This window comes from Eschscholzia californica, unplaced genomic scaffold (assembly GCF_041429995.1).
Source record: "Eschscholzia californica isolate CP2 unplaced genomic scaffold, dmEscCali1.0.p SCAF_4, whole genome shotgun sequence".
Taxonomy (NCBI): domain Eukaryota; kingdom Viridiplantae; phylum Streptophyta; class Magnoliopsida; order Ranunculales; family Papaveraceae; genus Eschscholzia; species Eschscholzia californica.
In genome coordinates this window covers 10,239,900-10,264,441 of record NW_028238461.1, presented here as the reverse complement: position 1 = coordinate 10,264,441, position 24,542 = coordinate 10,239,900, and the positions used below count along the sequence as shown (strand labels likewise).

General features: G+C 35.1%; 3 protein-coding genes and 3 non-coding genes across 7 annotated transcripts; 2 read left to right on the top strand and 4 right to left on the bottom strand.

Annotated features, from left to right (window-relative positions):
* Window positions 1-1,944: 1,944 nt before the first annotated feature.
* LOC147542524 (uncharacterized) lies at window positions 1,945-4,276 on the bottom strand. 2 transcript variants are annotated; one of them, XR_015223270.1, is made up of 6 exons: window positions 4,049-4,272; window positions 3,339-3,516; window positions 3,159-3,260; window positions 2,898-3,062; window positions 2,613-2,831; window positions 1,945-2,224 (listed from the first exon to the last, which is right to left on the bottom strand). XR_015223270.1 is itself a non-coding variant. In XM_086633721.1 (5 exons), the coding sequence occupies exons 1-5, from the start codon at window positions 4,171-4,173 to the stop codon at window positions 2,667-2,669; spliced, it is 735 nt and encodes a 244-aa protein (XP_086489847.1). In that variant the 5' UTR covers window positions 4,174-4,276; the 3' UTR covers window positions 2,397-2,666. The 2 variants fall into 2 exon arrangements, 1 of the variants encoding a protein (XP_086489847.1); XM_086633721.1 differs by lacking the exon at window positions 1,945-2,224 and having other exon boundaries at window positions 2,397-2,831; window positions 4,049-4,276.
* Window positions 4,277-6,652: 2,376 nt separating this feature from the next.
* LOC147542522 (OVARIAN TUMOR DOMAIN-containing deubiquitinating enzyme 4-like) lies at window positions 6,653-9,173 on the bottom strand. The gene is made up of 6 exons (XM_086636949.1): window positions 9,034-9,173; window positions 8,352-8,473; window positions 8,053-8,093; window positions 7,867-7,965; window positions 7,045-7,209; window positions 6,653-6,835 (listed from the first exon to the last, which is right to left on the bottom strand). The coding sequence occupies exons 1-6, from the start codon at window positions 9,086-9,088 to the stop codon at window positions 6,832-6,834; spliced, it is 486 nt and encodes a 161-aa protein (XP_086493075.1). The 5' UTR covers window positions 9,089-9,173; the 3' UTR covers window positions 6,653-6,831.
* TRNAK-CUU (transfer RNA lysine (anticodon CUU)) lies at window positions 6,892-6,964 on the top strand. The gene has a single exon. It is a non-coding gene; the product is annotated as a tRNA-Lys (tRNA).
* Window positions 9,174-10,613: 1,440 nt separating the features above from the next.
* On the bottom strand, window positions 10,614-10,686 carry TRNAK-CUU (transfer RNA lysine (anticodon CUU)). Its single transcript has one exon. It is a non-coding gene; the product is annotated as a tRNA-Lys (tRNA).
* Window positions 10,687-11,097: 411 nt separating this feature from the next.
* On the bottom strand, window positions 11,098-16,464 carry LOC147542520 (U-box domain-containing protein 45-like). The gene is made up of 6 exons (XM_086634961.1): window positions 16,202-16,464; window positions 15,401-15,489; window positions 14,508-14,693; window positions 13,731-13,838; window positions 12,375-13,546; window positions 11,098-12,038 (listed from the first exon to the last, which is right to left on the bottom strand). The coding sequence occupies exons 2-6, from the start codon at window positions 15,449-15,451 to the stop codon at window positions 11,249-11,251; spliced, it is 2,307 nt and encodes a 768-aa protein (XP_086491087.1). The 5' UTR covers window positions 15,452-15,489; window positions 16,202-16,464; the 3' UTR covers window positions 11,098-11,248.
* Window positions 16,465-21,912: 5,448 nt separating this feature from the next.
* TRNAL-UAA (transfer RNA leucine (anticodon UAA)) lies at window positions 21,913-21,995 on the top strand. Its single transcript has one exon. It is a non-coding gene; the product is annotated as a tRNA-Leu (tRNA).
* The last annotated feature ends 2,547 nt before the right edge of the window (window positions 21,996-24,542 follow it).

The following is a 24,542-nucleotide window of genomic DNA, read 5'->3' as shown; positions in this document are numbered from 1 at the left end:
CTCCGCCCCTATCTCTTAAAGCTACGGCATCCCACCGATCCTCGCATCGGCTCTGCTAGTTGGCTTTGCTATCAAGGCATAGCATTCTATGTAACTTTATTTTTCTTTTAAATTCCTTTCATAAGAAAAATAAAGAGGGGATAAGGAATCAAGAATCCCAAAATGGCATAACCAAATGATTGTTGTGCCAATATGGATTTCGCGCCACGGAATGGATCGAGGAACTAGGGACGTTTCCAATACCGACAGCAGCTCCCCTCCCGCCCCCTCCACTATAAGGTCTTATCACGTGGCAAGCTCCTTCCTAATAAGGTGAAAACACCAGCACCATAACTTACAAAAAATACCCATCCTAATCAAATTGTACAATCTGAACCCTTGGATGGGTTCAACGGCCCCGATCTGAGTGATTAATACCCCTTTTAAAGGCTAACTTTACCTTGGCTCCCTAAAGATATCAACCTTGTAAAAATAGTCCCCATTACTAGATGAGCCATGAGGTGGTTTCCATAGTTTATTGAACTTTAGGCCATGGTTTCGTTGGCTATAGGCCCGTTGGATGGGTTCAACGGCCCCGATCTGAGTGATTAATACCACTTTCAAAGGCCAACTTTACCTTCTTTTTTTTTTTTTAATGGAAAGGCTAACTTTACCTGGCTCCCTAAAGATATCAATCTTTAAAATAGTCTCCCACTCCCATTAAATATGGCTATTTACGGGTTAAAATAGTCCGCTTCCATTAAATATGCCTATCTACGAGCATTAGAATTCATTTATAATGGCTTTTAGTAGCAATATTTAATAAAGGCAGTGCGTTAGAAAGGTCAATCTATGCATTTGATCTTCCTTTACTAAATTAGTTTAAGGACGGTGTTATAAGACCATTTAATAAAGGGTCCATGGGTATTAAGTCCAAAATAAAGTTCAAAAAAAGTTTAAGGTCCAATCTTCCCAGAAAATAAGTTTTTAGTCCTTTTCGTTTTGGAAGAAACATTGTTGATAAATAACGTGTTATGTATGACACATATAAAAAAAAATGAAATAAAGTATGGAAAACATAAAATAAAGTATGAAACTTTAACAATAAATAACAGGTAATTTATGAAACAAAACAAGAATTTTTCAACAAAAAAATACTGTAACTTTGAAGTCTAGGTATACTTTAAATAATTTGGACTAAATATCCATTATAATTATTATTTTGGCTTAAAATCCTATATTAATATTAGGGGGGGACTAAATGTGTGTTTAGGGGTAGATTTTTGGACTAGGAACCCAAAAAATGTTTAATATAAATAGTACTAAAATATAAGAATTTTGATAAAAATTAATAGTAAATCTAATATTCTACTTGTAGTTTTCTGTCACATAAACAACCCAACCCTAGTATCATCACTACTATCAACATCATCATTAATATTAAAAAACTTGCAAAGTTTACCATCATTATAGTCTTAGTTTCAAGCTTTTAATGATGTATCAAGATCTCATGGATGAGGAACCACCATTAGTGAAGAAGGAGACAACCTACATCAAGAAAGAAGAGTCCTTTGACTTAAACGAAGACATCAACTTAAACGAAATCATCGACTTAAACAAAGACATATATAATGAAGATAATATGTCTCAGGTAAAGAAAAATCATTTTCTTGTCTTGAACAAACGTTTTAGGGTTTTAGGTCGTTTTTGTTTCGTAAAGGATTTTCGGTTGGGTCGACTGAAAAAGACCACAAATTTCAATCGAGATGGCTGAAAAAGACAACAAATTTCGGTCGGGTCCGCTGAAAATAACAATAAATTTCAGCCGAGCCAGCTAAATTTCAACGGAATAAAAACATAAATTTGTTTTTATTAATTGTACCCGGTGTTCTCCAAGTTGTTCGATTAAATGCACAAAGAACTAACCAAACAATTGTTTGCTTGTCATATTTTTGGCTTGTCATATTTTCCGACATAGGCTATTTCTCATCATTATTACATTTCTTATTCTGTCGAAATAGACTATAGAGAAATTTTTTATCTTCAACTTCATCAGTTCGTCTTTTAACAAAAAAAAAAACTTCATCACTTAGTCTCCACAACACCGTCTCCCCATTTTTAAATTTTTAATTCAAAATCTAGTTGGGAAGTTAACTCCTAAACAATATCAATTTCCACATGTTCCTTCCTCTTCTGTTCAAATGTCAAGTCCTTCCACCAATTGAGATATTTAGAAACCTCTTCCCTGAACCAATAAGACAACCATGGAGAATATTAATCAATTGCTAAGATAAGTTTATATAATCAAAAAATGTATTCTTATGAATGTTACCAAGTAGCCAGATATTAAATGATGTTAAGAGGATAGCTCAAGTAAATTTGAGTTTTATCTTAAGAGAATACTGAAATGCAGTATGGAAATGAAACAAGATAGTTTTCTAATTCATTCAAGACAACAGTTAGAGAAGGTCATAGTACCCTAGACAGCATCATGAATGAATCTAAGATGAAAAAAGAAAAAAAAAACATTCAAGCTTAGACAAGACATTCAAATAAAATGTAGAAAATATCACTCGATCGTCTATCACTTGAAAAACGCATAATACAGAGTAACTATAGTCAGAGTTTATCACCATTACAAACACGTGCACAAAATGTAGTACGCCCAGATCCATCATCTATGTCATTCATCGTCTTGGATACACATTCCCCTTTTCTACCTTTTCCTTTCTTCTCAGCACTTCTTTCAAATAAAATACTATTAACATCGCAACCTCGGGCACCTCAGTTATGGGATCGACAGCAGACGAATCACTCAGACCCAACAGTTCTTCAATACGGTTTAGCAAATCCTACAAATTGCAAAAGTGATATCAGTTCTTATAAAAACAATCGTCAAAAGTAATGTAACTATATACCTCGTAGGTTACTCCAGTGTCTCCTAACTCTTCTTTTATTTCTTCTATTCTACTCATCTCCTCAAGAGTCTCCAATTCAAAAAAGATGGAAACAATGATTGTTTTTCGACGGGAAGTGGAAGTGGAAGCGTAGTCATTATTTAACTTCTCGTGAACATTTTCAACCTGTTTCATAGTAAATCTATAAATTCAGACCGAAAACAAATATATAGGAGCATTCGTTACAGAGGAGAGAGAGAGAGTCCAATTTACAGATAGTACCTTGCTTAATTTTCTAACACACGCAGACACTTTGGAATCATAATTGTCAGAAGAAGTTTGCAAGTAGGCTGAATATAGGTCATTACAGAAAGCAGCCAATTCCTAAAAAAATAAAAAAATGATGGCGATGAAAAATCATGTAAAACGATACAATAACAATAGAATTGTATATATTATTACCTCAAGGAGCTTAATTTCATTTTGTATATCTTCTTTCTTCGCTCTGTCCACTAGTATTTCCTGAAGTCTCTGATACCCATTATCAACTGGATCATTCATAACAATTTCCACACGTTCCGTCCTCTTCTGTTCAAATGTCAAGTCCTTCCACCAATTGAGATATTTAAAAACCTCTTCCCTGAACCAATAACATCACCACCATGGAGAATATTAATCAATTGCTAAGATAAGTTTATAATCAAAAATGTATTCTTATGAATGTTACCAAGTAGCCAGATAAGATGTATTATTAATAGAGTAGTTGCCAATGGTAATAGCAATCTCATGAACAAGCAAGGGTTCACATATCAATATAAAACATACCCAGAATGATCAAACGGACTAAAAACATAAATTAGAGTCGTGCCAATGGTAGTCGATAACGATATCAAGAACAAGCTAGGGTTTACTCATCAATATAATACATACCCCAAATGATAGAACGGACTAAAAACATAAATTAGAGTCGTTGCCAATTAACAATCTCATCCAAAAACTAGGGTTTTACTCATCAAATTATTAATCAACTCTACAATCATAACATCTTCAAAACTAAAACAATTATCATCATCAACAACAACAAAGAAATCTTATCAAGATTAATCAGATTAAAAACCCTAAATCATCAATTCATCATCACTATCAAGTATCAACAACAAAGAAATCTATACCTAGAAGCTTTCACTTTGTTCATCCAATTTCTCCACTCTTCATCATTAACGTCTTCTGCTTCTTCTCGTTTTTTCCATTTAGGGTTAGGGGTTTGGTTGAACACCAGACCCTTTTCCACCTCCATGGTTTTTCTTTCTCGCGTTTGAGAAACTGGACGTTATAACTTGGAAAAACTGCCCCATCCTAATTAAACTGTATAATCCGGACCGTTGAATGGATTCAACGGCTCCGATCTGAGTGATTAATACCCCTTTTAAAGGCTAACTTTACTTTGGCTCCCTAAAGGTATCAAACTTTTAATATAGTCCCCATTCCTAGATGAGGTGGTTTTCATAGTTTATTGAACTTTGATTATTAAAGGTATAAATAATGTTGTTGGACTTTAGGTCATGGTTTCGTTGCGCTATAGGCCCGTTCCTTGTAAGAGTTTGATTTCGGCAGTTATCGTGTTTATCACATCTTTGATGTATCAATGTCATTGTATTGACTATCATTGATCATTGTCAATTTCCCCAAAAAAAATTAAATTAAATTGGCTTGCGCTCTGAGGAAAAAGAATATTTTTCGGGATACAAATTTTTAGAAGGAATATCTGAATTTTGACAAATTACTCGGTGCAAAATTTTAAAGGAAAATAAGTCAATAAATTATACGTCCATTGTAAATTGGACACGTGTTCTCCGAGTTGTTTCAATAGATACAGAGAGTCGCCCTCGAAAGTGCAAGCAGGCAAAGTGTCGCTTCAGACCCCCAAAGCCAAAGGACCTCATACATAGCCTACAATATTGAACCAACAAACCCCAATTTATTTTGCATCTACAATACAAAAGACCCAAAGAAACAAGTAGTTTACTTTACTTTAATTGGTAGAGAGCATTTTTTTTTCTTTTAATTTCCTACCACCACGTATACTAAACTTTCACTACCACCACCACCACAATTATTAAACCTTTACTATCGTGCCTCCACTACAACCACCACGGTTGCTAAACTTCAACAACAGAAACACCGCCATTGAATTGTACCTCTTTTTTAATTACTTTAGTTGATACATCGACTACCACCACAATTACTAAACCTCCACTATTGTACCTGAACTACCACCACGACAATTACTAAACCTCTACCAATGTACCTCCACCACTCCACTATTACTAAACCTCACCACCACAGTCAACAATATCACCATGAACACCAGAAAAAAAAAAAAGGTGAAAAGAAAACTTGATCATTACTTGGACAAAGACAGACTAGACTAGTTAGTAACATTAGTCAAGTCTCTATACCCCGCGCACAAATTGTGGTATCCCCCAATCTACCATCTATGTCATCCATCTATGACTAAGGGGGGGGTAGTGGATCGAGACTTTCACAGACTTTCATAGACAAATTGTCCCGTAGACATTTGAAGACATTTCAAGACATTTCAGATGACTTATTATAGACAACATGTGTTCATAGACATTTTCAAGACATTGAGAGTTTGTTGACAAAATGTCTTTATAGACATTTCAAGACATTTGATCCATAAACAATCTTGAGTCCATTGACAAAATGTGTAATGCATATTATATTTGTGCTAATCAAAAATATATTTTTCGACTTTTGTAGACATCTGTGAATATTTGTGGACATTGATGGACATTTGATAGATATTTATTATTTTAATATTATTATTATTTTTTAATTACATGAAATAATATGTTTATACTAACATTTCAAAAATATATTTTTCGATTTTCGTAGACATCTGTGAATATTTGTGGACATTGATGGACATTTGGTAGATATTTATTATTTTAATATTATTATTATTTTTTAATTACATGAAATAATATATTTACACTAACATTTCAAAAATATATTTTTCGACTTTCGTAGACATCTGTGAATATTTGTGGACATTGATGGACATTTGGTAGACATTTATTATTTTAATATTATTATTATTGTTTAATCACATGAAATAATATATTTATACTAACATTTCAAAAATATATTTTTCGACTTTCGTAGACATCTGTGAATATTTGTGGACATTGATGGACATTTGATAGATATTTATTATTTTAATATTATTATTATTTTTTAATTACATGAAATAATATATTTATACTAACATTTCAAAAATATATTTTTTGACTTTCGTAGACATCTGTGAATATTTGTGGACATTGATGGACATTTGGTAGATATTTATTATTTTAATATCATTATTATTTTTTTAATTACATGGACTTCAAATGTCTCTTGTTTTTTGAAAGACATTTTGGCTTCCAAATTTGTCTCAAATCCTTCACAAATCCATCAAACTATGAAGTCCACCAAAGTCTGAGACATTTTGGAAGACAAATTGAATGCCTCGGACTTTCATAGACTCTCAAATGTCTGGATTTGAATGCCTCAGACTTTCGTGGACTCTCAAATGTCTGGATTTGAATGCCTCAGACTTTCGTGGACTCTTAAATGTCTGGATTTGAATGCCTCGGACTTTCGCGGACTCTCAAATGTCCACGAAAGTCCCAATCCAATACCCCCCCTAAACATACGACACGGGTATACATTTTCCTTCGTCAAGATAGATGGACAAAAATATGTTTTCACCGGTAATAATAGATCATTTCTTTTATCGTACAATGAATTTACAATGTATTGAAAATATAAAACTTTCTATTAAATTGTGGTTTTGATAATAATACCACGTGGAAAAAAAGTTCAGCTGATTCCAAGGTTTTTACAAGAACAATTCCTGTGCAAGTGGGACCCCATTTTCATCTTTTCCTCATCTGTCAAAACCACCAAAAAAGTATCAATATTTACAGTTGAGATATTATGACCTCCAGCCCGTCTAGCTCAGTTGGTAGAGCGCAAGGCTCTTAACCTTGTGGTCGTGGGTTCGAGCCCCACGGTGGGCGTTTTTCTTTTTTGCTCACCTATGGGTCCATTCGGCCCTATAGCTTTTTCCAATACAAAAGATGGAGGAGGATCATCTTACATTTTCAATTGATGTCCATCGGTTGGAGATTCTAATGCATCATAGTGTCCATACCCATGATAAATTACTCTAATCGGATTCTCTTTCCCATATTCTTGGCCATATTCTGCAATAATTTTGATGTTTCCCGAGTTCTTATCTCTCAAATATACTGACACTGGCATCCTGCAAATCAACTTACTCGCCTTCAAACCTCAATATTTCAACATGTTCATTACTCATTAGCTTATGCACTAAATACAAACCAAAGTGAAACTCGGAACAATAATTGTAGGTTGTTGACAGAAAATGAACATATATAATTCACCATTATAGACTATTTTTCAATATTTGGAGATGAACATCTGTTAAATTGTTCAGAGTGAAAGACTAAATGATCTTGTATTCGTGTAAAAAACAATTGTGTTAATCTTAGCATTGTTGAACTAAGAAATGCATTTCGAGAAACTGATAAGATACTTCCAAATTATGGGCAGAGAAAAGGTGTGTTGTTCATCCCCTAGGACATCTATCCATAATAACTAGAGAATCCATCATCTTGAAATGTGTATTTGTTTCCCGACCAATATGTTATATTCGATTAAATCGGGAAATCTTAACGAGACTAGTTTAATAACTAGAGAATCCATCAAATCGTAATGTGGGTAATATTTCTAAATCAATGTATGAAGTCTTAAATGAGGTGGTTGAGATCATACTAATAATTCGGCATTGGAGCAATCAGGTGTTCGCCAACAATTGAAACAATGAAAACATATCTTTGGGTCTGTAAAATGAAAATAAGATGTTTTAAAAGATGGTTGTAGATTACAAATTACTTACTGAAGTACATGTGCGGACATGAGAAGCTCGGGTTCTCCTCCCCACACGTGAGATTGTCTCATCTGCATTATGTACGTATCAAAATCACCTTCGAGAAACCTGCGAATAGCATATATTTACTTGTATTTGTGTTTTTGTTTTAATCGATCGAGCAAAAAAATGAATTTATGTCTTAATGAAACTCACCATTCGGTGTTTGAACGCCTTCTAATTAACTCATTAACAACCTTCAGAAACAAAGAAATTTTCGGTTGATGAAGGTTCAAAGACTTTAAACAGATCGAAGTTTTGTTAAGATCGACAAAACAAAAAATGAGTAAACCGTAGTTGAAGGTGAACTTAACTGCACTTATAAGCTAGAATTTGATCAAACAAATGCAATTGACTATATGCATCCTATGCCAAATCATTTAGATAAGCATATAATCATTATAGAATTTTGCGAGTACATACAGATAAAACGATCGTCTATGAAAGGCTAATACCTTAGCTCTTAGTTCATCGGCGAGTTCCTTTTGTAGGCTCTCACTTGGAGTTGGTTTTCCTGCTCTAAGACATGCTCCATGAACTACGGACCGGAATAAACATCTTCCATCCCCAGGTATGCCTAGAGAAGATAATTAGCACAACATGTCAACCCACACTCCTAATAAAAAAAAATATACCTAGACGATCTCCATTACAAAACTTCAACAGTTACCATTTTAGGTCTAATTCCTATGACCTAAAGCATATGAATATACATAGATAGATAGATAGATAGATAGATAAACGAATTAGACACCACAAATAACATGAAAACAAACTGTTTGACATCTAGCTCAAGTCAATTGAGACCCTGACTCAGTTTTTGACCGAAAAGACAGTTAAACTGATCAGACAAGGAAATAGAACCATGAGCATTTAGGGCATGCTCTAACGTTCCTTAGTAAACACAAGATTAAAACTTAACTTGTCTGTAGAAGTTTAAGCCCTAATCTCATAAAAGGAACTCAAGATTAAAATTCATAAACTCATTCATACATAAGTTTTAGACTACTATCACATTACAATAAACCCTAGAAAATAAACACAAATCCAGTAAAACCAGCAAATCCGGGAGAAATGAAATTGAAACAAGAAAAGGTAATCAAAGTGAAAATAAACAAGAAATGAATCAAGACATACGAATTGTTCGTAGTTGAAGAAGATTGTTGCCGGAAGAACAACCCGAACTAGACATTAGATTCTCCTAAGAGATGTTGATGATTATGATAATTACATACTAATCATATATTTTTTCCCCAAAGTTTTTGCATCAGTGAACATTTTTTTTCCCTCTATCTTTTAAAGGAATTAGGGTTTCCCGTGGAAGATAATTGGGTCGATTTGATTGTGTTTAGAAACGATAAGGAGAATCAATGGAATTGTTCTGAAATAATGGTGGAAATTGACGAACTGAGAATCGAATTTGATTCTCTTAATTTCTTTTTGATTTTTGATTTTTTTGGCGCCAAATGGGAGTATTTGATGTTGATGGGAAAGCTTATAGTTGAGTTTGACAGTTGACACGGACAAAACACATGGACGGAACTTTAAATACACACCTTTTTTTTTAGTTATTCACACAATCACACCCACTGTCATGCACATACCAAGTGGCAATAATCGTGATGCTCTGTCTGACACTTATGCTGATCAGAGTACACATCCGATCAGGATTTAGAGATACACCCTAGCTGATTCGGCCGATATAAGAGTCGGACAAAGACATTTTTTGATTGACAATTGTCGTCTTTTCATTTTGTCTAGCGACTTCACCCACCCCACAACTGAAGTCATTGACCATACCTCTTACTTGTAAATTATTTCTACCGAAATCTCTTGTTTCAAAATATCAAACACTACAAATTATAATTCAGTTCTTAGAAAACTGTTGTAAAGCAATCCCACATTGGTGGGAGACAGGAGAATGGTGCTCCTCTTAAGAGGTTAAGCACCCTTCCCTAGTGGGGCCTTTTAAAATCGTAAAGCCCAGGTGTGCCAAAGCGGACAGTATCATTAGCAGCCCGGAAGGCTGGTCCGCACCATCCTATAACACGTTATCAGCACGATTCGCTCTACTTTGATGTGGTCTTGGGAGGGTGTGTTGTAAAGCAATCCCACATTGGTGGGAGACAGGAGTGTGGTGTTCCTCTTAAGAGGTTAACAATTGCTGGTCCGCACCATCCTAAACAAAAACCATAATTTCAAGATTTAGAGATTGTGAGTTCTATCATTTCAACACAAAGATATATGGTCAACAATTGCTTGTCTAAGTGGTCGAAAGTATTGACATAAACTCCAAATTCTTGGAAGTCTAAGGTTTATTGAACTTGAGTTATTAAAGGTATAAATAATGCAATAAATTTGTCGAACTTTAGGCCTCTTTAATGTTGTTGGGTTTTAGGCCTCTTTAATGTTGTTGGGTTTTAGGCCTCTTTCGCTAATGGTTGAACTTAGGTGGTTATTGTGCTTATCACATTCATGATGTATCAACGTCTTGTATCGACGAACTTAGATCGTAGTCTATTTCTCAAAGGAAAAACACAAAGACACCACCAACTCAATTTGGAAACCATCCAAACCACCCTCTGCCCTCATGATAGGCTTACATTTCGTTTCCCGAGCCATGACACGTCTTCTAAGGTACAAAAAATCGAGCCATGACACGTCTTCTAAGGTACAAAAAATAAAAATAAGGTACAAAAAATAAAAACAAAAGTATGCGCCCACCGTGGGGCTCGAACCCACGACCACAAGGTTAAGAGCCTTGCGCTCTACCAACTGAGCTAGACGGGCTGGTATTATTGTTTTCTCAACAACAGATATTATCCCTCCACCAAAATTAATAACAAAACAGTCACAGGATAGAGTTCAAAACAGTCACAGGATAGAGTTCAATCACATCTGCTGTGAACTTTGTTTCACTCCACTAAAACCAAATAACAAAATAATCACAAGATAGAGTTCGATTACATCTACAGTGAAGTTTGTTTGACTAGTGGCCCGACAAATATACACGGATTGTGACAATGCAATGCAGTTGGACCCTCACGTCTTTCTAAATGAATCAGCCCATGTGGGTACGGCCCAGCAAATGTACATAGATTATGGCAATGCAATGTCTATGGACCCTCAAGTCACACTCTTAATGGATCAGCCTTTCCACATGTAAACTTGCCAATAGGCTAGAGGATAGCAAGTTACATATTCTTCCCAATTACTTCATGTTCATGACTTTACTTTGTACTATACACCATTTCTTCTCTATAAAAGTATAAAAAGTAAAGTTAAATGAGAAAACTAAAATACAACAACAGAAAATTTACAAGGTTATGGTAACAATATAAAATCCCGCCTTCTAACACTGATAAACCGAAAATGTTTTATTTCTCCATATATAACTCAAAGCCCTACCCATCTTTCTCGATGTTGATTTACACGGAGGTTTCCGCTCTGAAGCAGAAACACCTACCATACTACCCTCGGTCTGGTCTTGTATTATTTCAACCGCAGAAGATGAATCTCGTTGTCTTTGTTCTCTGAATAACATCAGAAGTTTTTCCGCTTTATCTTTTCCCCGTGTCGTTCCTGTCATTGATATCGAAACTAATGCAGGTATAACACCTTCTTGTAGAACCATCTCACTACATTTCTCACTTCCACTACATAAATCTAAAAGACATGAAACGGCTTGTTCTTGCTCGGTTAACTCACCCGTATCTAAGATAGTTGCTAGTGAAGTTATAAGACCTGGGGCAGATATAAATTCTTCGTTCGTTAACTTATCTGAGACTAAATTCTTGATAATTCCTATTGATTTCTCGACACAAGTTTGGTCGATAGGGTTTGTCAAGAGGGTTTGGATTGTTTCGAGTATTCCTGATATGAGAAGGTTGGTGGTGTTGGGTGAATGGGTTGAGAGATTGTATAGAGTTTCGAGGGCGTCGAGTTTGCATTGGGATTCACTATCACTTTCGAGGAGCTGAACTAAAAACGGAATTGCTTGGCTCGATCCTAGAATGGATTTTGCTTCTTCAAGGCAGGAAAGGCTGAGGTAGAGAGCTGATGCTGACTCATGGCAGTTTGAGTCGAGAATCATCTCTTCCAATACTTGAACTACTCCGGCAGATAACAACATCATTTTGTTCCTGGAAAGAATTTTAAAATTAGAATTTAGCAGATATTGCTTGACCTAGGTATCTGTATGACGAGGAACTAGCAAAATAGCAAAGTAATAATGAAAATAAACAACCAAATAGAACACGAGATTTACGTGGTTCGGTTGATGAGACCTACTCAGCAGCGAACAAGACTAGGGCAAATATAAGTAGAGGTGCGGGCTATAAGGCTATTTAATGGTTTCTCCGGTCGCTTCCCAGTTTTGACATCGACCCATATTTAAGGCATTTTCAACCTTATAAACCTTGAACCGATCTATAAATACGAAGTGCACAATCAAAATGGAAAGAGAAAAGAGTATGCACCTGTTGTTATTAAGAGCAAGATTGAAGAGAGCCATAGCTCCTGTTTCCTGTGCCTCAATATTGCCAGTATGTACAGCCAAGATTAAAAAATTCACCAGTGCTTCAATGAACCCATTAGCTCCCATAAACAACCTTGCTTCTTCATCAACTTTCAGAAAGAGACGTATTTGCTCAACCACTTCGTATTTTCTAGTTAAATCCTCACTGTCAGATAATATGTTTAGTAATCTATTGTATGTATCAAAATTATCACCTTCACCGGCCTCTTGGGCGGTAGCATTCCCCGTTCCGTTCCTTCCGACCTGCTCAACCATGTAATTTTCCTCGAGAGGCACAACTTTGATTCCATTGGAGGAGCTAATGCTTTCCATGGATCTTGAGTCTGTTGACACTGCCTCTGATAATGCCATTCTCCAGTAGCTAAAATTATGAGAGTCTGGGGGACTATTAGGGATAGGGATGCCATTTTGTTCACACCAACTGGAAATGAGACCTTTGACACAGTAGTTTGGTGTTAAGCATATATGGGGGAGTTGTTGTTGAGTTTTCGGACAGGTGTTGTGCCCATCACTGAACCATTTCTCAATGCACACACGCTCGTATGTCTGCCCGGATGAGATGATCACTGGGTCGTACATAAGCTGGAATGAGATCGGACATCTTAGTTCCTCAGGAGGTATTGGCATCTGATCTGATCTACTTTCGCCAGGCCTAAAGTTGAAAGAGCTCAGTTTCGAGAACTGACGGTCAAAAGCTTGGTCATTTCCCTTAGGAGTGCCACACTCATCAAAAGAGCCCTGAATGGTTGGGGAACAAGGAGCTGACGATCCTTGTGAGTCATTATCGTCGAAGAACTCATTTCTGAATAGCTTGGAGTATTTTCTCATGAGATGTAGAAGATAAGCCACTATGGACTCCTTCCTTTTGTCTTCTTCGATTCGGGCTCTTTCAATTAGCTTCTTGAGAGCTCTTCTTTCAGTGAGAGAAGCTCTTGACGAAGTAATGCCAAGTCTTGAAGCAGCTAGATGGAAAATCTCAAGTTCGTTATTTGAGTTGCGGTTGGATTTCTTATTCTGCTGCTGGAGCAATGAAATTACATCGTCACCGATTTGCTTCTCTAATGGATCAAGAGAGAATACTGACTCCTCAAGATCATGTACGATTGCTAAAATCTGCAAAGATCGCAACACAAAGACCAAGGCTACTGCTTAAGCTACATAGAATTGATAGATAAAGAAGAAACTCAGACACTGGGAAAAAGTCTTACTACGTTACTATAAGAAGAATCAATGTTTAAAACAAAATAAATAAATGAATTGATTGTCAAGAAGAAAGCATAATAAGCATGCACATTACCTGACAACCAATTGCTTGTGGCACAATATTTTCGACGCGCCTAAGACTATCCATAAGAGCACATTTTGACTTCTCAAATTTTAAAAGAACAGATTCCCCAGTAATAGCCTGAAAGTTGAAGAATGATGTCACAAATAAAATACTTCTAAATTACATTTTGTGAAGAAGACATGTACAGAAACATTTTGTGAAGAAGAAAGGTTAAATACTAACAAGAATACACAACACAAACAGATAACACTTCATTTAAGTGTTACTCAAAATATGAACATTGATGCCTCATACTTTTATCCTCTACGGGAGATGGAACAGGACATTGTCGGATGCCCTTAATTGTTTGCATATTTAAATACGATGTCAAAAAGTGTATATTTATACAAATAACATAGACACTGCCACATTGATACAAGTATTCCTTCCGATACCAGTAAGAGGGTTCTGAGCGACGAGCAGAAAACATCGGTATGGGATACGGCTGAACACATACATTTTCTGGTTGTAGTTATCAGGTATCAGGTTTAAGTCCTTTTTTTTTTTAATTGAGCTTTTTTTATTTCTGAACGAACCATTATTACATCATAAACGAAGACGTTAACCTACAGTAGTGTTTTGTTCCTACTTAAGTAACTGAAGTATCTGAGTGTCTGACAAAAGCATGTCGATATGGCCAAAATTTCCAAAATGAGTGTTTGTGTTACATACATATATACAAGGAGGTGAAAGAATGACTACCAGATCTCACAAAGCAAACACCTTTAAGCTAGAAAGAACCTTTACCAGGTAGAGTTTACTGCAATCTGTACAATGCTGAAGGAGGTTCTTGGCCTTCTCAAGTGCTACATGCAATGAACATAGGGCCTCGATACCCGATTTACTCCTCGGTCTTGATGCTTCTAATACAGGAAAAATTCCCAAGATTTTGGAAATAATGGCAGAAAGAATTCTACAGATACCTCCATGTAACTGCATAAGCAAACATAAAAAATATTAGCATTTTACTCATGTCCAGAGTCCGGCTGCAGTTCGAGTGCTCAATCCAGTAGACAAAATATGAAGTTGTTAACTGCGGAACTCTAAAGCCAATAAGAAGCTTTGCTAAAAATGGTAACTGTAAAGAGCTCATCTTAACGACTTGGCCAAGTCAAACTTGAAGACCAAACACGGACACCCAATTCAAATCAAGGTTTTAGAAGTATTGTACTCGTGATCATAAGCCTCTACATATATGTTCAACTCTTTCCTAGTGAGTAATAATAAAATCTATTAGTTAGGCACAGTAAGTCATGATCATCCAAAAGTAAACATAAAAGTAAACACTCAAGGCCCACAAGGACATGACCTGAATTCACTCGCGATCATTCACGACCACAAGTATATGCATGTGCGTAAAACGTGCTAATTATGCTTGATGCCGTATTTATGTTAAAAAGAATAAGTGTACAACAATTGTGAGCCCACACCAATATTATTGCCTACTGAAATGGTAATGCTTTTTAAGACAAAATATTTAACATCTTATGATGGTAATCTTATTTGGACTTTATTGACGACAACTACAATTTAACTTTTCACTGTTAATGCACCTACATCATTGCACAATTCAAAAACTAAAAGAGTTTTGAAAGAAAATCTTGAGTTTTTTATGACTTCAGGCCTGGAATAGCTAATACCTTCGCATCACTGGCAGCAGCAATACTTTCTTCCACCTCAACAACATCCATAATTCCTAATCAGGAGAATTCACGGGTAATCTGTCTTGCTGAAATCCACCAAAAAATGTTCAAATGGACAAAGTTAGTAAAATTAACCAAAACGAATGAAATGAAAAGAATCTTCCATTAATCAACATGAGATGAATCCAAATATCTCAGTATGATGAAGCTCCATTGAGCAATAAAAAAACATAACCTAACCAAAAAAATCCACATTTACTCATTTGTATTTGATGAATCCACAAATTAACTTTACTTCCCTTTAACCAATACCCAAATCGTATCTCAATATATATAGCTAATAGAAAATGGAAAAAAAAAAGTAGTCCTAAAGAAGATGTAGAACCAGATTCAGATTTGGCGTCTCACCTAATGTCTTCTGATAAATAATAGATAAGACTTTTCAATCTGAATCTCAAACTTCTATCACTAAAATCTATCTAGATTCAAATTAGGCAAATTTGTGACTATGTGAGCTGAGATCTCAAACAGCAACTACATATCAAGGTTCATCCTGATTCAAAAAATTAGTAGCAAAATTTCCTCTTTATCTTCAATATCTCATAAACATTAGTACTAATTATTTCCAATTCATGGAAAATGAAATTTCCAGTTCAATCCACTGAAAATTAAACTTATTATTAACTAAAAACACTTCTTTGTGCTCAAACAAAAGCTATTAAAACAACAAGAACAAGAACCAAAATCACAGAAACAACTTCAATCAGAAAAAGTAATTTATCAGATGAAGAAAATTACCAGAGCTCTCTATCCGGTTAAGCTTCATAGATTAGAGATCAGCAAAAAAAAATTCGAAATTGATTAACTGAAGTTAGAGGTTTTACTTCGATTATCTTCAATCTGTTTAGGTTCGTGATTAGTGTTATTAGGGTTTCAAAAGGAAGTTGCTGAAGAAGATCGAATTTTTTTAAGTGGTGGAATCGACTCAACTTAGAGAGAGAGAGAGAGAAAGAGGAGTAAATGAGTAGAACCGATTTTTATATATAAAGCGTGAGAATTACGGCGAATAATTTTTAAAGACGCTTTATAAAAAACGATATTTCCGTTACACTCTTTGCTTACTTTTTATTTTATTTTCCGTTATCTCAGCCGACTGATACTATTCCGTTTTATTGCTTTGTCCCGTAGTTTTCTCAATCAAGAGAGAGGGAGAAAATTTTGGCCAATATATATCAACTCTTTACGTTATATTCCCGCCATATCCCGACCTCAAATTTCGGGCATACTAACATTTTTCTTGTGAATTGCCAACTACATTTGTAGTCCAACTTGTGACCTTTATTGTTGTGGAGAAAAGATGGACGCATTAAATGAGTAGGACAAAATTTGAAATAGAACACATAATAGCCTAGCAAAATGTAAAGAAATATTAAAAATGAAATTTGAACCTTAAGATTTAGATAATAACAAATGATAAATCAAATCTCATTATTGTCGATTCAACTAGAATACAAAATAAGAATCTATTTGAGGCATGTCCAGCTTTCCAGTTGGAAAACAAAATTTTATCTCAAGTGTTTGACTAATTGGCTTTTTAAGATTGAATTCAATTGATAAGAATATTAAACCTTAGATAAAAATAGTATTACAAAATCTTTATATAGTTAAATTCATATAAAATGTATCAACAAAATATATTACATTTGTAGTCAATGAAATCTAAATGCAAGGCGAAGGTGACTAGACAATTAACTACTCATTGTTCTTGATAAATAGCCATTCCAAGAAATGAGAAACCAGATATGGTTATTAAAATATACTTCCAATATTTGTTTTAAATATATTGTATTTAGTGTTGTTAGATAAAATTTGGTGGTTATTACATAGGCCACTTAGGCTTTATATTAAAAATAAAATAAGATATACTCCACTTCAACATTAAATTATTAACACATTCTAGAAAGTGGACGATTAAAAGTGCATTATCTTCTTTAAGTCACTTAACCCATTTTGAAAGTGATATCATAGTCAGATGTTACCTCATTCATATAGTGGTGTTGTTGAATATATCTAGATGACATATGAAACTGGACGAGTGTGTGGTAAATGACAAATATCCAAAGTCTGCTCGAAATTAGTATAAATATGAAATAAATACACCCTTGATCCAAAATATTTGTATTAGTACGTTAATGACAGATGTGTCAAAAGGGTTAATTCCGTTTTGGCCCCCATATTGTGACCAACTCACCGTTTTGGCCCCCAATTGTGTCCGGCAGTTCGTTTTGGCCCCAATTTCCTATTTGGCCCCACCATATTTTTGTAAGCTTCTCCATTATACCCTTATGGCAAATTCGTAATTTAAATGTGTTTTCTTTCTCTTTGTCCACCTCACCAAGCAATTTCCACGTCACATTTGTCCACATAAGGTCGCCGGAAAATGTCGCCGGAAAATGTCGCCGGCGACATCATTTCCGGCGACCACCATTTTTTTTTTTTTTTTTTTTTAACTTCTTCTTCTCCAACCATCTCCTTCCTTCTTCTTCTCTCTCTTTCTCCTTCTTCTTCTCTCTCTCCTTCTTCTTCTCTCTCTCTTCCCCTCTTCTCTCTCTCTCCCCCTCTTCTCTCTCTCCCCCTCTTCTCTCTCTGTTAGGTTTCCGGCGAAGGGAAACCCTTCGCCGGAAACCGTCTGGATCTGGGGTTTTCCCCAGATCCAGACGGTTTCCGGCGAAGGGTTTCCCTTCGCCGGAAACCTAACAGAGAGAGAAGAGGGAGAGAGAGAGAAGAGGGGAAGAGAGAGAGAAGAAGAAGGAGAGAGAGAAGAAGAAGGAGAGAGAGAGAGAGAAGAAGAAGGAAGGAGATGGTTGGAGAAGAAGAAGGAGATGGTTGGAGAAGAAGAAGGAGATGGTTGGAGAAGAAGAAGTTAAAAAAAAAAAAAAAAAAAAAAAATGGTGGTCGCCGGAAATGATGTCGCCGGCGACATTTTCCGGCGACATTTTCCGGCGACCTTATGTGGACAAATGTGACGTGGAAATTGCTTGGTGAGGTGGACAAAGAGAAAGAAAACACATTTAAATTACGAATTTGCCATAAGGGTATAATGGAGAAGCTTACAAAAATATGGTGGGGCCAAATAGGAAATTGGGGCCAAAACGAACTGCCGGACACAATTGGGGGCCAAAACGGTGAGTTGGTCACAATATGGGGGCCAAAACGGAATTAACCCGTGTCAAAAATACAATATGTTACCCTAATATAGAGTAAATAGAAATAAATTAACAATTATTACTTGGAGGTCCAAAACTAAGAAATAGATTTTTTTAGATATTTAAATTTGTAATAATTTACTGTATGATTTTAAAGCATAAGATTTAACTTCCATTCTTTTTCTTGAGTTCATTTTTTTCTCAAATGTTTGATTTAATTAATAGAGTATGTTTTGATTAACGGATCGAAGTTATTCGAATCAAACTAAACCAGATCAAATGAAGTCAGACCACGACTTGATCTACTCATCTTCCATAGATGATTTTTTTTTATGAAGGTTCCATAGATGATTTAGTCGATTGATTTGGCTTTGGTTTTGGTGGTGATCCTAAATGTTGAGCAAAGCTGCTCACTCCTTATTTCAGTGACAAACTGTCGGATCCCACATGGAGTAAAAGTCAAACAAAACTCAATAGTCAATACCCAATAGAGGAGTGGGTTGACTAAAATAGTTATAGTGGATTTCTTATTTATCGGGTAGTATATCTACTGTACATTTCAAATCTTTCAACTCACCTTGCACCTGCCACGTGTACACCATATGAGTTTGTCTTTTGCCTTTACTGATGGGGATCATTCCCATGCGACCGACATCGTGGTAATGTAGCAAGAAAGGGTATGGTTGTTTAGTCAAACTTGACATGGAGTGCTAAAAGAGATGTAAAGTGGTCGGTCCTTATGATACAAACTCAAGTTAAGGTTTGTGTCCTAACTTATTGAATGGAAAATGAAACTCTGCCCTAAGATTTAGTCACGGATGTGGCCGAGAATATGAGAGTTCAATGCGGAAAGAAAAAAAAAAATTTAGAACCCTTTTTCCAATAATAACACGTAAGTTTTTTTTATAAACAGTGTATTTAGCAAAAAATCCGAAACGAATTATAAGATGAATCTAAAGTGTATGATTTTCTAGCACTTAATTATAAGATGAATCTAAAGTTTATAGTTTTTGCCCCTAAATATTTTTAAGCATGCACCACCACATCGAAGTACACAGGCACACATTGATTATCTATAACTAATAATTGTTGTGTCTAGTTGTTCGAGATAATAACTAGTTGAGAAAATAAACAAAAAATTAACAAGGGAGAATAATGAACATGTGAGTCTATGACTGCATGCTGTTTGTACAATATATTTATCAACTAAACCACAACTTTTGAATCATTTAAATTGCTCTATATTTAGGGGCCTAACAGTTTGAGAAGGGCAGGTGCGACCCACCGGTTGCACCCCTTCAAACACGCTCCTAGGTTCAACTAGAAGTATGATGGGGCATACTATCGCTCTTATTTTTGAAGATTCACTGTTGAAGCTTCAACATATCTGGTTTGGGTTTTTCCCAAACCCTAGTGGAGAGAGAGAGAGAGAGAGAATTTTTATTTTTTTATAAGTATGAAGGTCGCCGGAAATTTTGACCGGTCGGCGACCTTACCGAAGAAGATGATGAAGTGGCGAGAGAGGTGATGAGATGAGGAGAGAGAGTTGACATACATTTGACAGTATGAAAAAGAGAGCCATCTGAATATTTTGATAGAGTAGAGAGCTACGCGGGAAGCTGGTCATAAAGTAAGCGGTCATTTGGAAAATAACCTTTTTCTAATGAAGTTCGTCAATGCTTCTTGTACTTAGAAAGGTAAGTTTGACTCATCCAATTTCAAAGAGAAAGCAGTATTTTTCCAAAGTTCGATGATTCGTTGTCTGTACAAAGTATTGTAGTTGAAACTGAAAAGAAGAGCAAACATGCGAGATAAGATCATCATTGTAATTTTGTTTCTGTCTACGATTAAAAAAATAACAGAGTTGATAATTAGTTAGACGTATTAGGTTGAATTAGTAATTCTGAATCCACCTAAATTAAACCGTTGTATACTTATAATATATTGTAAATACAACTTCTTCTTTTTTCTGTTCTAGTTAGACGGTGGCATCGTTCAATAGTATTAAATTTTAAATACTATCTAAGGCAATAACAATCATTAGAAATTTAATTATTAACTATCATTAGTTAGTCTTGTGCGACAATATCTTGACAAGGATACGAACCCCAACCCATTTTTGTATATTATGACATTATTCATGTGACTATATACTCAATCAATCACATATGTACAACAACTTTAAGTGCAAAGTCATTTTTTTATTATCTCACCTTGGCTCGTCTTTGTCTTCTATTTACTTATTTTCATTAAAGTCATTTTTTATTGGTTACCATTTTTCACCGTATATTATTTTGTTTCGAGAAGATTGATCAACGCACCATCATTTTAAATAAAAAATTCAGAATTAAGATTGGTTAGCATGTATATACTCCATTTAAATATAATAATCAGAGTAAAATAAGAAATCAATTTCTCCTTATATGCACCCATGTGAAATTTTAACACTCTCTCTCTATCTATTTTTATTTATGAAACTCTCCCTCTCTCTATATCTCTAACATTTTGTAGTGAAATGATTTTCCCTATTCATTTGTTTGATTATCCAATTTAAATTCCAAGACAAAAATTGAGAGGAAAAAGGAAAGCACGTGCATGTCATATGATAATGTTGGGGACAATCTTCATATATGGAGTATAATGAGTTTTAATGAATAATGCCAACATTTACTAACTCCTATAATATAGCAAACAAGTTCAACGTACATAAATTTTATACAATCATATCCAACTATATTAATAAGTAGTATAATATAATTCTAGAGAGAGAGAGAGAGATGGAATTTATATTAGATCATCATTCAACGACCATTCTAAGATTCTAATTGTCAATTAAAATAATTTAATTTGTTTTGGTGGATTAAAATTAAAACTCCCAAACATTTAGTGGGTACCAAGACATTAGACATGTTATAAAATACAACAAAATTGAAGGGACCCATATATTAGTATGATTCTTGTGTGTTCATTTATGGGGTGGTTGGACCTCAACTTGTTTTATAATGGAAATATTCAATGGGTTTTGTTCATGTGTTTGGGACCATTAAGGTAAAAACGTGAGCTTTTATTTAGCATTCTAAAAGCAAAAGAAATTACTCAATTACTATTAGACAGTAAAATTATACAGTACTTAGTATTTATACAGTAAGATTTTATTCATTTAAAAGATGTGATAAGTTAATTTATTGTTTTTTTGTGAGTTAAAAACATCATAATTGTAAGTTGAGTTCTTGCTAGGGATAAATTACCTTCATGATCAATCTAAGTTTAAATATAACTTATGCTTCAAATGAGAAGCAAATAGCTGGTTTGCCCGAGTGGTTAAGGGGGAAGACTTAAGATCTTCTGCACATAAGTGCGCATGGGTTCGAACCCCATAGCCAGCATATATTATATTTTATTTTTTATATTTGTTTTGGTATCATTCTTTTTCTGTTATAGGCTACATGAAAGTCTCATTTTTTTCGCCAGAAAGATGGAAACCCCATTAACATGTTCAAAATAGACCATAAGCCCATGATATGTTTTTTGTTTCACTTCTTACTCTACATGTTCGTGGTAAAATAGAGTAGAAAAATGTTCACATTTTTAGCCTACAAATTTGGTTTACTTTATCTGTCTGCGTTTCACATGAGCCTTTAGCCCAATGGTTGAGCACCTCTTCTAAAATCTTATAGGTTGTTAGTTCGCTATTCGGAGGGCACAATGTATCTTGAATTATCCTTAGTAATTCATAGGTTCAAAAGTGTTAAATAGGGTTGTTTGTTGACATGCTTACTATTACTTTTAATAGCTAGGGTTGTTTTTCAATGACCATTATTTTTTATGGCTTGTCCAGCTTTGTCTTAATGATATTTCTGTCACTCTGTGCTTGTTTAGTCTTTTTTGGTTAACTCGAAACCATCCATTGATTTGAGGGCAGAGAGAGAGATGGTAAAATTCTCTTTTGGGCTTGTGTGCCTCTATCCATGTGTGTGCCATGTTAGAATCTTTGTCTGCCTTAACAGTTCCCAATTTCCCATGATCGAATTGGTCTATTTTGGGTTTGGGCTCAAATTCATTCTAATCCGAAACGGACCCAACCCAAATGGGTCATACACTAGATTCTAACATGACCCATTCGGGTTGGGAGAGAGATAGAGGAAGTGAACTACTTGGGCTTTAGTGTGTTGCATATACTAAAATCTTTGTAATCTTGTTCTTCGTGCATAGTCAAAATCATTGCGCTATTGTTCGCTGTGGAGTAGGTTTTACTAGCGAACCACGTAAAATCTCTTGTGTTTTGTGTGATTTCTTACTTTCTTTATTTTTTTATGGATCTCTAGACGTAACATAATTTTCAATTTACCCCATTGAATTCCTTCAGGTACCTACGCAATCTTTTCTCTGTGTAGAGATTAATGCGTAAGTTGGTTCTGTTAATCGGTAGTTTGTCTTTGAATTTGACGTTTTGAACTACTACATGAAGCTTAAATCATCTCAATGTAGATCATAATATAATGAGAGCTCGAGGTATCTAGTTGATTAGTTCATTGTTTTGGTGTTTTTGGCAGTAAATGTTTGGGCTCAAACTCAACTTGCACCTCTTGAACTAGGGTTTGGGGTGAGAGAGGCCCAAGATCATTTGGGGGCAAGGAAGGCCCTAGACCATTTGGGGGTTTACTGAAGTCTTTCAGGCCCCAGCGTCGGAGGGAGAAGAGAGTCTTCCAGGTCCCATTTTGTGAAGCCAGTCCCGTAATGGTTGTGAGGGGAGCTGGTGGTGACTTTATGAGTGTGAGGAAAAACCTCACCTCCGGTAATCATTAGAAAATATGTCCGCCTTCGGTGATGTTTTTAGGGTCGTGGATTATTGTACATAGATTGCGAAGGAGGACAACTCAAAGGAATGAGATTTTCTGTTGGATCTGGTTCACCATATGCTATGGTATACTAGATAATGGGTACCAGTCTCTTATACAACTTTGTTGCTTACCTCTTTAGGATCTAGAATCTTGTTCGATTCCCTTCGTTAATACTTGATCGAGCTGTAGGACCAAATCACCTTTAGTTGGGGAGCTCATTAAAGAATGAATCCTGACAATTTAACGAAACCCAAGTAAGAAATAGAAAGACTTCCATTCGTAGTTCTTTCAGAAACTACTTTTCCTCAAAACAATGATTTTCTGCATTTCAAGATGTTTTATATCTTGAACCCCACTAGGCTCATACAAGATCAAAAAATTTCCTCTTCTTTTTTGTTCTTATTGGTATATGAGTGGGTGAAGATGGGGGAGATATAAAGTGAAGATTCTTTTTCTTTCTAGTTGTTTTTTAGTTATGTCACTCTTTACCACTAATATTACTCCTATTTATCAGATAAACCTAGCTACTTCGAATAAGAATAAAAATATTTGTCCTCCACTGAATACCTTTTTCTTTTAGCATACCTTTAAGGGAGTGTGAAACCTGTAAACCCGAGACCTGGAGGGTAGAAATTAAGTTCGCGACCACTCGAACGAGAGGACTTGATTCTTCTATTCCAAAATAACTAATCATCTCTTCAATATTTGCACTCATCATCTAAAATTTAGTTTTAGCTTCTAAGCATAATACTTCATGATAGTAGGAGAAGGACCCACTAGACAGAGAGTAGTCTAAGTCCATAACAATTTTCATTAATGAAAGAAAGAAAGAAAGAAGAAGAAGTGGAGTTGGGTACAATTTAATATTGGATTGCCCTCATAATTTTTCTTGTCATTCACCCAACTACCTTTCCTACTATCAAATTAATTTATTATATTGAATAAGAAAAACATTTTCTCATTTGTCCATTTGGCATTTCTTCCCTTTCAAATCTTATTTTCTTATACTTTTTGGTTCTTTTAATCTTCATTGCATTTAGCTTTTTGGCTTGACAAAGAAGTAACCAACTGACAACAACTTAAAGAGAAAGA